Below are 14,419 nucleotides of genomic sequence, written 5' to 3' on the forward strand. Positions count from 1 at the left end.
AAGTGTAAATTACAGGACAAATGGAATATATATCGGTATAAGTCTTTGGAGTTACAAGAGAAAATGACTAGATGACACTGGTTAGCATGATGGCATTATTACTAGCATGCCAGTGGCTTAACCCCTGTCAAGATTATTTGTAGTACTATGGCAAATGAGAATTTCCTGGAAAAGATATTGAATGTGGATTATTAAATAAATTTGAGGTATCTGTGGTGATTTCCCTTGAAGCAGGAAGAGCAGAACGGAAGAAAACATATAGTGAAAATACATTCATTTCATGGATTTACTGCATATCACATGTTTCCTTGTCTATCAAAAGAGCTAACAAAAGACATGTAATCAAGTTTCCAAGATCTTAGTCTGAGAGCAAGGGAGAAACTTCCCAGTTTCCCCATCAGTGAGGCAGACAGTACACTCCTAATGCCACCAGAAAGGATAAATGAGGAGATAGTCTGGGCTTCCTCATCAAAATATGAATGCATGTGGAAAGCTAGAGATGCAGAGAAGACCAAAGCTGCTTCCAGCTTCCCCAGTTACTTTGCGGAGAGCTGTGAATGAGTTTGTGCTTCTGGGAGGGAACTTAATGGCCTCCCAGTCTTTCCTCTGCTGCAGGCGGTTCTAGCAGACACGTAACTATTCTCTGCTCTGTGTGGAGTTTTGGTCTGCCTTCCTGTAAGCAGCCCCCTCCCCAGCACTGAATATATTAGAGCTGGGCAAAACAAGTACTGACTTCTTGGTTTTATACACTGCTGTCTTTTGGTGAAGAAGCCACATTTCAGTGCAAGACAATACTAAACAATAAACACATGGAACATTCTCTCCACTACCCAGCAGACAGGGAGATACCAAAACATAATATAATTCTCTAGGCTCGTTGACTTTTAAGTTCTGGTCATTTAAAAAAAAATATTTCTGAAAGTGTATTAAATTAGATTCATGAGACTAAAAGTCATTTACACATCTGCTCTAAAGCTCTTCCAACAACTACATGGACCTCACCACTGGGTGGTCCCAATCAGGAGGGAGCACCAGATACAGAGGTATAGGATGGAGACACTTTGTTTTTCTGGCTTGCATCACCTAATGTGTTTTCAGTCTACACAGAAACTGTTTCCTGTACAACCATTTGCTTTAAGGGGAATGTTGCTCATATGTGAAACCCCTTAGTCCTTTGCTTTATTTTACTTTTGTAGAAGGTAGAACACTTTATTTATTCAGACTAAGGAAAATATCCATTCCCCAAATAAAAAAACAGGTTTAGTGAAACACATGGTAAAACAACTAATTAGATTAGAGAGGATCTCTTTAGCTCTCTTCGGGCTAAGGAAGCCAATTTAACAAGATTAGCAGTTTTTCACTGATTTCCTAAAGAAGGTCCAAAAATGAAATATTCCCTGAAGCCATTCTGAATATCTAACTTTCCTTGCTATTCACTGTAGTCTGTATGGAAACATAAAATTTCTTAATATCCATGCAAACAAGTATTATCTTTCTAGGAATGCCTTACTGAGTTAGCTGTAAGAATAACTTATTGCTGTGTCCATTTAGCCAGAATTAGAGAGGTTTACATTTTTCATGAAAGGCTGACCAATAGGAGATATTTCCAGTTGATAACTGTTCTGAGTGTAACTTGTCACGCATAAGTACTGAACACTTGATACATTTCTTCACAATTTCTGTTCTTAGCAGAGGAGCAGTATCTCCTTTCATCTGCATCAATTTTGACTATATAACTGTTTCAGTGAGATCTCTTGAGTCTTCATTAAGTGTTACGTTGGATGGAATCATGGCATATCATTTCTGTGCCAGGGCCATCTTAATCTTCTCCCATATGAAATAATACTCCTTTTGCAATAATAAATAAGGGATTAAAAAGTAAGTAATAATATGTTGTCTCGACATACAGACTAATAGAAAATGATAATTTAAAATTAACTCTCATCTTCTCAGTCCATCTTCAAAGTCTGTAAATTTTGTACTTTAATAGCAATTATGGTTGCATCTTAGCTCTCAGGAGATACAGAGGAGAAAGAAGGTGAAGCAGGTCATTTGAAAGAAGGCATCCCTCATTTGAATGGCAATAACCAGATTTAGTTGTGCATGACCAGTAGTCCTGCTGGCTCAGTCTTCATTGATTATTCATGCCCCTACTTCTGACCATATACACCAGGCAGTTCTCGTTGTGAAGAAGTAATGGGAATACAATACTACACTTTCTGTAAATATAGCAAATCTTCCTCTTCACCCTAAATCATCCAACACCCATAGAGTCACTAATTTTTCCAAAGGAAAAATTACTTTCTCCAGTGAATAAGAAGTGTCAGATTTTTCAGGACTGCAGTGTGACTCCTAGATACATTATTTACTTTTTAAGAACAATTAAATCAGAGTCACAGAATCCAAGAAGCTGGAAAGACCTTTGGAGATGACCTAATTCAACTAACCTGCTAAAGCGAGTTCCTTAAAGTGGGTTGCACAGGAAAGTGTTCAGACAGGTTTTGAGTATCTCCAGAGAAGAAAATTCCCCAACCTCTCTGGGCAGCTCATTCCAGTGCTCTGTCACTCTCAAAGTAAACAAGTTTGTCTTCATGTTCATATGGTACCTCCTGTGTTCTGGTTTGTGCCCACTGCCACTTGTTGTGTTGCTGGACACTGTTGAAAAGGGCCGTGCCCCATCCACTTGACTCCTACCTTTAGAAAATTGTAAGCACTAATATGATCCCCCTCAGTCCCCTATCATCCAGAGAGAGTCCTGACCATGCTATTTTCAGTGGACTTCTGGTCTTCCTGGCACACTGCTGGCTCATGGCCAACCTGCTGTCCACCAGGACACCCAGGTCTTCTCTGCTAAGCTCCTTTCCAGCAGGGCATCCCCTAACTTGTACTGATGCATGCAGTTATTTCTTCCTCAGGTGTAGGACTTGCCATCTGTACTTAGTGACTCATAAGGGCCCTCTCTGCACAACTCTCCAGCTAGTCCAGGTCACACTGAATGGCAGCACAGCCCTCTGGTGTGTCAGCCACTCCTCCCAGATTATCACTATGAGGAGGTTATTATCCAAGCCTTATACAAAAAAGGAATTAGTTAATAGAGCCATTACGTTAATCTACAAAAATATCCAGCAGTGATAACTCATTGATAGTAGTTAGAAAGAATGAAGTATATTTTCAGTCTTCAAAAATTCATGATTAAGCATAATTTCTTTCCCTCCAGTTGTGACAGGGCACCAATTTCATTAGTGGGGCAGTTTTTATATGCTGAATCACACTACTTGGGGTTGTTCAGAACCAAAACAGAGTTTTAGCAGAGAGACTCTGCTACAACAGCACTAGATGCAAAGAAAACAGGAGCACCAAAAGGCAGTAGATCCTATTTCCTAACAGATGAGAACTCTGGGCCACATTGAACTCAACTGTAGGAAGGCACAGCTACACACGAAGGCAAATGAAGCTAAATTTGGCCCTAAAGTTGTCTGGAGTTTAAAAGAATGTTTGCCTGATTTTTGCAGGCAAGGCTGACTTTTTGAGAGGATGTCTTCCAAAAAACCGCACTTGTTTAAAGTTTTAATTAGAAATTGATATTATACCTTAACAACAAAACAAAATTAAAGCAAGTTTACTTTTACATAGGTTCTTTAAGCTCTGGGATATAATTCCAGTCTCCTACAACTTAATTAGCTAAATATACAATGTAGCCTTCCATCTGGTAGAGTAATTTAACAGGAATAATTGTGCACCACCATAACTCAACGAGACACCGAGGAAAACCATTGAAATGCTATTTCCTTTCCTTTGGAAGAGAATTATGTACAATTTCAGCATGCTTTGCATTTCTAACAGTTAAAGCCAACAGGGAGGTATCACTCTCATTTATATTACTTTCCCATGAGAAAATCAAAAGCAAAGTACAAAGCTTATGCCGATGTTCATGAATGGCTCTGTAATACTTATTTGGCTTTAGCTAGAACGTGTTATTTGGCAACTAAAACCTTTAATTAGAATTGTGGGTTTGAAGGGATTTTTCAGTAAAAGTGTATCTTGAGTAGTTTGGAAAAGTGCAATCTTTACTGACCAACATATTCTACTTTGGATTATACGATACCACTTCTCTCTGTTTCTCTCCTTTTCCCATCTTTTAGCTGTTCTTGTTTACTTTTCTGAAAATTTTGAATTGTCCCTACCCTAGACACAGTAGAAGAAAAAATCTCGTCCACTCAAATATAACTGAAGTCAGTTTGCTACTGACTTCAAAGAATTTCACATTTTATTCATAATATTTTTGTAATATGTTCATCCAAAAATAAAAGACTTTTTCAAATAACATTATATCATCATTTAATTTAAATTTCAATGGACACTGTGTTCTTAGAATCCTCCAGGATTTTAGGACTGATTTTTAAGCTAACTTTCTTTGGGTTCAAAAGCAAAAAAAGGTGGCTAGTATCTGATAACTTACCTATAAAAATTATGCAAGCTACTTGTCAATATTGATTTATAATTTGTTTATGAAAACATACACAGTTTGTGTTACAAAATCTCTATGTAAACACATGAAAGAGATCTTTGCAGTTCAATTTTGGCTACTCAAAGGGCGGCAAAAGGAAAATTAAGTTATCACTTAGAGTAAGACTGTAGAATTAGTCAAGCCATCAAGAAGATAGAGCGTCTAGCACAACAGAGCCATTACTGGCAGGACAGAAGGTGATGTATACATAAGTAGTACAATTTGTGCTGAAACAAAAATATGATGAAAAATCATTAGAACACCACTGAGTAATAATCATCACCTGTGCACAACACCTTGGCTTCCTGTGATTACAAGTGTTAAAGAAAGGATCCTGGAGGAACAATTTAGTGTTGATGGAAAGACTACGATGACCTTTATGTTAATTACTGTAGTGAAGATTCTTGTTAAATCCTAGTGCAGGCCTTGGCCCGCATACCAAAGCATACCAATGAAAGCTCTTTACACTCTCACAGTGTAATTAGGTATACTCTGGCATTCATTTTTAGTTTGTCTTAATGTGCCTCAAAATATTTTTGATGTAGCTGGAGTCAGAGTGACATGGCACTACTTCCTGACCACATTGTAGGAAGTTACTTGGGATGGCTATGGGATGTCATGGTGGTTACAGTGGGGTTACATTTCCTGAGAGATGGTGGTTTCCAGGCACTGAATCCAGAAAAAGCTGTTAGCAACAGGTTTCCTCAGATTCACTCTTATGCCCTTTCAACTTACTGATAGTGAATTTAGGAAGACTACAGAAGTCTGATGATTATATGGGAACAGAAGTCATAAAAAGAAAGGCTGCAAAACAGGATATGTCTTTTTATTTTCCTACTCTGTAGTAAGTGCTGGTGACTTTCTTCATCCAAATCACCTAATCTGAATTTACCAAGAATGTTCATTAACTAAGGAAACCAAGTACTCTGGGAGGCAGGAATGCATAGCATCTCATGAAAAACAGGATAAAACGAGAAAAAATGTATCGAATTTGCCTTCTGTCCCTGCTTCAATAAGCAAAGTGCCTCTCCCATTTGTTGTGCTTGCTCATAAACTGAGAGAAAAACATCGACTCTCTACTGAGATTGACTTCTTCATTTTGGCAGACATGATAATTGAGGGTTTGTGATCCTCTAAGCCTTTCTTTTTTTCACCGAAGACCAAAAGAAATCCAGCTTTTTTCATATACTATTACTTCACAGGAGAATGTTTTCCTAGAAAATGCAAACAAAAATGGAATTTGGTGGCATGAAAGGGAAAGGGAAAAAAACTTTCACACAAAATGTTTTTCTTCTCAGTTTCAACCACTCCAGCAAATTACTGAGTCACTAAGTGCAGAAAGAATGATGGTAAGGAAATGTTCAAATTAGTTTAAAAAAAAAGTTGAGTTCTTATTCAGAAATCTTTCACTTTAATTACACAAGAGCTGTGCTGTTATTCTTCTGCCTAATCAGGTTAACATAATGTCATTTTTATGAAGATTTTTTCATGACTGTGCAGTACGGCCTTCTTCTCTACTTTCATCACAATATTAAACTACCCTTCATCTCCTCTTTGTTTCTTATGTGAAATTACATAGTTTCCCCCCTCCAAGCTAAAACTTTGTACTATTTGCTATTTAAGAAAAACATGCTGATTTCCATTGAGTGTACTACAGCTTTTGGTAAATGAGACACAAACACCTTTTCAAATAGTGCTATTGTGAGTGATCCTCCCATTCCTGAGCAAATTGCAAACTGCAAGCTTATGAAGTCCATGAACAAAGAAAGATTCAACTGGCACAAAACCAAAATAAATACTAATATTGACTGACATTCCTATTCTGCGATGACTGTGCTAAATTCACAAAAGAAAAAACATTTTATACTTGATATGCTGATAATCCCAGGAATTTTTTCCAACAAAAGCCAAAGCATGAGGCAAAATGTAGACATTCCACCACTAGGAATATTTTTGAACAGCACGTATCTTTGGTTAGAGAGCTCTGCAGCAACATGTGCACACAGAAAATGAAATGTTACAGAGTGAAGAAAATGCAAACATCATGGCCAGTTGCCAGACTTTCTGCATTCATTTCAAGTAAGTTAAAAAAAAAAGGAAAAGCTTTCTTTGAGAAAAACTTCTAGCCTATGTGACTTGCTACACTTCTGTCAGCTTTACAGCAATCTCTTCAAACAGATAATATTTTCCCAGATAGACAGACCACTGAATTATGGAGATCAGCAATCAAAAGTTCTCCATATTAAATGATCATGTTTTCAAAAGTGCACAGCTCCCATTAGAGCTCTTACAGCAGTCAGTATGAATTTCGAAAGTGTTTAGTAATGGGGAGGAATTTTCAAACCTCTCTGGGTAATTTAGACACATTAGTCTCATTGGAAGTTAATGAGCCATGTGCTGCTCAGACTTTGGGTGTTTTGCAGAAAGCTCATACATTACAACAGGTATCCATGGTGAAATCTTGGGCATTTTTTAAATTTGCTCTTGAGCTAGTTTGGACAAATCCCATTCTCTGCTACAGATGTATAACTTCTCCTTATGGTATATTTATCTGTCCAGTGAAGCAATAGCTCCCCTTGCTCTGCTCTTTTTGAAAGTCTGTCAACACACAGCATCTGAATGCAGCTGTGCAAAGAGCTGCATATCCTGGCCTCTAGCCCCTAGGACAGTCTCAATCCTCCATGCAGATAAAGTGTGCAAAGCCTACTACTGACAAGTTCTACTGCATCTTGTAAGGGAAGGAATAATCCACATGCTGGAGAGTTATCAAGTAATTACAGCCAGTGCACTGGTACACCAAGTGTGGTACCTCACTGTAAGCATACAGACAGCACAGCTGTTAAGTGCTTCCCTAGCTACCTATGTATCCAGATGCTAGAAGAATAAAAACTGGACAGAATATTTTCTCTTTAACCATAGTCCACCCGCATTCATTTTTAGAAGATTAACAAGGAGATGACACATCAGGACTGGGTTATATAATTTACTGAGAAAGTAAGGAAGAAAGCCTCAGGACTTGCAGAGCCTCTGTGTAATACTCATTGCTCCCTGGTAGTAAAGAAAGTATCAGGACGTCATGAGAGAATCACTGTGTTTGCTTCACACTAAATCTGATCTTAGAAAACCGATTCAACCAGAATTGTCTTTGATGAGCATTACGTTAAAGTTAATGAAAGATACCTCTGTATTTCATATTATGCTTATGGGAAATAAAATTGAGAAGCAAACCAAATTTGTGATTAAAGCCTATAAAAGGTATTCCCCTCTGAAGGCTGAAAGGAATGTAAGGTTCACTTTTGTATGAATTGCTGACTTCATGCAGGTTCAGCAGCACAGAGTTTATCAGGAGCCAGTGGCAATAAGCGTTCATAGCCCTAAGGAAAGGAAAAGAGGTTCACCCCTCATGGCAAAGGTCAGATTTCTGCAGGCTTATAGCCTGCCCATAGACATGAGTGTTCGTGGGACATCTTTGTCTTGTAAGGTCCCATGAGGATGACACAGGCTCCACAATGTCCCTTCTGCCTGGAGGATGGCCCTATTACCACTCAGATAAGTTTAGGGTCATTTGACTTGTGTCAGTCTGGTTCCTGTTGCTTTTACTCTTAACCTGATGAACAATCATTGGAACCTTTGTGGAGATGTTGCTGAAGGCTGGAATTACAAATCCAGGACAGGGAGAGACTGAATGTGTAAACAGGATATTTAACAGTTGCTGTTTTCACGGATGCAGAGAGCTATCGAACACACGCCCTTGCTAACACACAAAACGCTTTACAATTCATTTCTATATGCTCATCAGAATCACTATGTAAATGTCATAAAAAACAGTTTTGTTAATGATTATGTTAGTATTGGTCTATTTTTTCCACAGATATCTTTTCAGAGAGTCATCATGTCCTTTGTCCAATTTTGTAAGTGATGCACTGCATGCCCAAATATTTGGAATAACATATAGAAAACATCTGGATTTAATTATATTATAGTCCTCTTATGCAGACAATGGGAATTGAATTAAGGAATATTTTGAAACCCCCACAGAGATATAAAAGTATTAGCAGCTGCACGAGAACTTTACTATTACAGTGTTTGAAAATGTTTTGTTTTACAGATCAACAGTCTGACACATCATAAATATAAATCATAACATTTAAGATACATAAACATGGAAGAAAAATCAAAACTTGCTTTCAAAAACATGTAGATAAATTCATAATATTTAGAAGACGTAGAGTGTATTCTTTTGTTTAAAAAATGAAAATGTATAGCCTGTTGGCACAGAAAATACATGCTGTACACTGGAATTAAGAAGAGAACCACATAAGGGTTTATTGCAACTGAAAAGTCTGAGCAAGATTTCATAGAACCTTGTTATATTGCCACCATATTTTTCAAAGATCACTGAATAATTCAGCCAGAATAAATCAGCATTTTGCATTTCATTCTTTCAAAAATATTTGGGGACATAATGCGAGCTTAGAGAGTCTGCTCTGAAGTATTAGATGCAGACTGGATTTTCTTTCAGAAAGCCTAGTGCTTCCAAATGCCACTTCTTTTCAAGTCAGTACCAGTTTTGCACTTAGTTTTCAATCTCCCAGTGGCTAAATCACATTCAAAGGCTGTTAGCACAGTAGGGGGTCAGACTTTCCCTCTGAATGTAACTATATCACTCAACAGCAGACTCATGCAATAAGAGATCCAATGTTTTCTTTTCTCTTTCTTTTTTCCTCTCCTAGTGTCTCCCTGCATTCCTGGATACCGGTCACTGCACCAAGGACCTGAGGTAACAGCCACATGGACCCAACCATCATCCTTCTAGCTTTATGGTGCAGAAAAAGACAAGTCTACAGTTCACCTGCTGTCAAGAAAAAAAGGCTCATTTGCTAAATCCTTTGAAACATTCTGAAATGTTCAAATGAATATTTTACTGTAAATTAGACATTCTCGTGTGTAAAAAGCATATGCAAACATATGCATGTATGCTTGTCCATGCAGATATGCATACAGCATCTTTCAACCAAGGTCACAAAATACAACATTAATACAATTCTTTCTCTTTCCATGAATACTCTTCACAATGTCCTGAAAAAATGTGTCTACAGGCAGCATATCATCTGAAGACAGATACTATATCTACCATGCAAAAGAGAGAGAGCGATTAAACCCAAAAGTAATATTGAGATAAAGACAACAATACCACAAAAGATACATGAAATTATGGTTTGTTTAGAAATTAAGTTGGACTAGGACTGAAACTTGCCCTAGCTGTTAGCACTGGGAAATAATGACTCTTGATACCACATGGTCAATCCAACCTTGTAAAGATACAGTCAGGATCTTTGAACTTACCCTATCATCCTGAACAGGCTTTGTGGATAATGATATATGCCTTGTGGGTGGACAGCCTGGTTAAAATAAAGGGTGAAAGAAATCTTGGTAAGGGGATTGAATAAACTAACTCACCCGTTTTACGGAGTGGAAAATCATCCTTGGCATCCTGTGATCCTGGTAAAGTGTATTTGTATGGCGGCGAGGCCCCACTCAGGGGTGGAGAGCTTTGATCCAGTGAGGTATGGTGGGCAGCCCTGCAGCAGACACAGAGAGGTCACAAATCAGCAGTCACTGAGGTGACCAGCAGTAACTATCTACACGTGTTGTACACATGTCTCAGCTGTGTTTATGTTCTTGCTCCTCTAAGTGTGCACAAACCACAGGCTCATGTAACCAATTTCACTTTTACAGTAAGTTATGGAACTCCTCGGGATTCCCAAGAATATACGTTTTGCATTCATTATAAAAGTCACATAGGATAAGAGTCATGTTGACCTACAGACAGGATCTGTCACCAGTTTGGAGAACTGACCATTTCAGATTGCTGCATTTTAATATGAACCAGCTGAGCCACAGCAAAAGCCATTTAAAGTCTTGTTTATTATGTACAAATAGGTGTACACTGACTCAGCCTTTTCTAACAAGAAGACAAGGACTTTGCAGGAGGGGAAAGAGGTGGTGGTATATGAAACTAATCAAATATGTTGAGTTATTACTCTCTCTTGAAAAAAATGTAAAACGTTTAGGCAAGGAAGTTAAAACCTTGCATTCAAGTTCATTTTCTGTCTTCTGGGCATACCACTCTGCAGAACATAACACTCACGTCAGCAGAGGAGTTCCAAACTAAAGACGACTTTCTTACAACTGATGAATGAAGGAAAGAGTGTGGGCAGATCATTCTGAACATGTAAATAGTACATTGCAAAGCAATTGTATCATCTGGCTCAATGACAGTCCTTTTTGTTCGGTTGATATTTCTGTTTAGAAGAGAGGGGAAAAGAGGAAAACCCTCATACTTTGTGCTTGTCTAAACATCATTTTACTTGGCCTCTTACAGAGCCTCTCTCTTTCTTCTCAATGTGATGTGGCTAATCATGTAGTACTGTAGTACTATGCTTTTGTCAAAGAGAAGCACTAACATGAAAGTTTCCCTGGTGTAACAGAAGGCATCCCTCTGAACAGCTTATAATTCTCATACATCTGAAGACTCAGAATAAGTTCAGACCATTAGTTCAGAAATCATAAAACATAAGAGTTTTTTACACATTATTTGGAAATTATTTATCTCTAGCAGAAACAATGTAACTGTGCATTAAATCATGTTATCACAATGCTCTGACTAACTAGAAGAGAGGCTCAAAGGGAAATGCTTCAGTAATGATTTCTAAAAATAAAAAGTACTTGATTAAAATCTAGTGCACCCCATGCATTTCTGTTTGTCCTGTGGAGGTCAGTTTGGGGATAATGTAGAAGTCCTTTTGGAAATGCATCCAAGTTCTTTTCTTCTTTTTTTTTAATTGACTTTAATTGTCTATTGTAATAAGGAAATTAAAAATGTATTAATTAGTTAAAAATAAGGGGGAAAAAAAGGGGGTAGTAACTGTAAGCTCTTGGGATAGTAAAATATCCATAGCAGAATCTGAAAAAATCACTTGTTTCAGTGGCCTAAGCAGATTCATATCGATCATCAATCAAGCCATCATTGGAATATGTTGTTCTTGGATCAGAGGTTTCTTACTTCATTAGAGTAAGAAATGTTAAAAGATCTATTATCTTAGTAATTACTTAGAATATATAAATAACTTTAGTGGAAAACAGCATCTCTTCAAGAAGAAACAAGTTTAGATTTTGATTTAGATTAGACCTGAGGAAACATTTTTTTTCTGAAAGAGTGGTCAGGCACTGGAATGGCCTGCCTAGGGAGGTGGTTGAGGCACCATCCCTAGTGCTGTTCAAGAAGCGTTTAGATGAGGTGCTAAGGGATTTGATTTAGTAGTTGGGTAGGGATAGTGATAGGAGGATGGTTGGACTAGATGATCTTGTAGGTCCTTTCCAACCTTATGAACTTATGAACTTATAAGTTTTCTGATTGATTCAAAATCCGTAAGTCACGGACAAATGGTTTTAAGTGCAAAAAATGAAGAGACTTGAAAAAATGGCAAGTGTAGCTGGAAAATTTGTGACAGTATCAAGAGATGAAGTGGTTGAAATAAAAGTTTTATACAAAATTCAGACACTGTTCTGTACTATATAGCTCTCATGTCATCACTGACCACCAAGTACTCTTCAGCTGAACTAGATGTATTACATATTTTGCCACCTTCTTGCTTGTACTTCCATCTTGTACTGCAGTTAAACTCCCAACATCCCTGCTGAAGAACCATTCTGTCTACTGTTAGTAGCTACCTCAATAAGGCAAGGAAACAGCTAAATACTGAACATACGTGTACCAGAGCTTGGGGTGGCGGCTCACGGAATGATTCTTTCCATTTGCTGGAGAGTCTTTTGTTGCTGATTTACTTAACAGGAACTCCTGAAGTTTCTGCTTCACTTCTGTACTGGCTACTGCCCCTAAGATAAACAAAATTAAGCACATTTCACCTTTAATTAAACAAAAAGCAAAACAATAAAAACAAAAGAAACAAGAAAAAAACAATCCACATCCTTACTGCTGGAAGTAAACTGCTGTAAAACTATAAAAGTGTTCATAGAAATCAGTCAAAATGAGATAACATTTGGATTATTTGTAGTAGACTGAAGTTGGCCATAATCCAGAAAATCAATTAAGTCATGATGATTATTACTTCAGTAGACGAAGCCATTTGTTCAGGGCCATATATCTTTAAAGAATTTAAATTATTTTCTAGTAATACCCAAATAAAAATAACAATGAAAAAACTAAAAATATAGTGACAAAATGTCATTTTGAAGTAGCAGTGAAGAATGTTTCCTCTTTCTGTAAATTGATGGTAGGACAGGGCACGTCAATGTCAAGTAAACTGATTCCTACTTACAGCATGTGGAATGCCTTCTTATAGCCATAATATTCTTTGTAAAAAGAGCATAAAATAGAAAAAAAAAACCTTTCTGTTTTCCCCAAACAGTGATAAAAAAGGGAAGGAAGAGAAGTGATTCTCTGAAAGTAGAAGCACTAAGGAATACTGACAACCTAAGTATTTGGTTACCCATCAGCACAGTTATCTGGTGAGCATGTCTCCTCCCTGTGACCTGATTCCCATAAAATACCTCCCCTACCCCTCAACTTCAGACCCTAACTCCACTGTTTATACTTTCCTTCCCTCCTCTACCCATTAAGCAGATCAGTAGCAGCATATGCTAGGGCTGGGGGTCACAAGTGTTGCTTGGCTAGGTGCAATGCAATGAGCAAGCCAAACAGAAATGAACCACTGAGTTCACACTGCTGCTCATCTTCTGGTGTGAGCACAAATAAAGTCAAACTGTTAATATGAATGCTGATTTTCACATCCCTTACAGGAACCTTTTGTTCTGTTACCCTCCTCCTTCGGGGTTAATACATTGGTGATTTGAAAAGTTATTACTGTTGAAGAGAGCAAGAAACCCATCTAGATGAGGATGAAAAGGTTAAAGGAACAACCTGAGACTGTTAATGCTCTACCAGAAAGCATTCCATAGACAAAGGAACAGATGTACCCCTCCCTTTCCCCCAGAGAATGCAAAACTAACATCATCACAGCAATATGATGCTTTTATGATTCACTGTTTACCAAAGTAATGGAAGCCCCATGGACACTGATTTCTAAAGTCTACAGTACAGTAAACTTACAACTATTGAACTGATAGAGTTTCCTACCCAAGAAAAAAAGGCAAGAGTATATGTTTCCCATGAGTACTATGTACAACTCTTTTCTGGTTTGGTCTTTTTTAGTTAGAATTGTTTGCTCAATCAGGATGGCAAATACCAATATCTGCTTGTGGCAGTTTTATTTTAAATACCTTCACAATGTATTTTTACAACTTGGTTTTTAAGCTGACCTGACTAAAGTGAATTATTTGTATCTGTCTCCCTCTAGTGAGCATCAAATTCCAAGTGTATCCCTTGTATCTGTCATTTACCTTAGAGCCATATACTAGCTAGAAAGAACTCTCTGTTGGATGTCACAAAATAGTATCCAAAGAAATATAAGACAGTTTCAAGAACTACTGGCTTGATAACTAAGAAAGAAGTATGCAGATGTCTCAGCTGAAGACATTCATAAACTAAATTTTTTCAGTCTTGACAAAATGCTCAACTTACTTCATATAGGTTGCTGTTTGGGGGTGATATCTATTTTAGGAAATAAGCACTTCAGAGAGAAATTCAAGTGAAGCTTTAGGCTTTCAAATTTTCTCCTATTTCATAAAAAGAGATGAATATCTACAAGACTGTCAGAATGTGCTTTCTGTAGTTTTCCAAATCTGTACACAAAACAGCAGTGCTGTTTTGTGCAACAAGTGGCTCTGTCTTTCTGCAGCAGAGCTTCAACTGCTCCTGTTGCACACTGCACACAGACACAGACTTGCTTCAGACCTCTTCTTACCGTTCACACTTCAGCTGGCAGAAGG

At 37.7% G+C, this 14,419-nt stretch overlaps 1 protein-coding gene across 5 annotated transcripts in view; it reads right to left on the reverse strand.

Annotated features, from left to right (window-relative positions):
* Positions 1 to 14,419, reverse strand: part of HDAC9 (histone deacetylase 9) — a 448,017-nt gene that overhangs the window by 202,968 nt on the left and 230,630 nt on the right. For 3 of the 5 annotated variants that reach the window (XM_065751783.1, XM_065751782.1, XM_065751785.1), the window contains 2 exons: positions 12,280 to 12,406; positions 9,968 to 10,089 (listed from right to left, as the gene is read on the reverse strand). In XM_065751783.1, coding sequence (XP_065607855.1) covers positions 9,968 to 10,089; positions 12,280 to 12,406 — 249 coding nt within the window. The remainder of the gene's footprint in view (positions 1 to 9,967; positions 10,090 to 12,279; positions 12,407 to 14,419) is intronic. The other 2 variants (XM_065751786.1, XM_065751784.1) reach the window with 1 other exon arrangement.

This window comes from Cyrtonyx montezumae, unplaced genomic scaffold (genome assembly GCF_038088225.1).
Source record: "Cyrtonyx montezumae isolate F1298 unplaced genomic scaffold, pur_monq_1.0 scaffold_8, whole genome shotgun sequence".
Classification (NCBI taxonomy): Eukaryota; Metazoa; Chordata; class Aves; order Galliformes; family Odontophoridae; genus Cyrtonyx; species Cyrtonyx montezumae.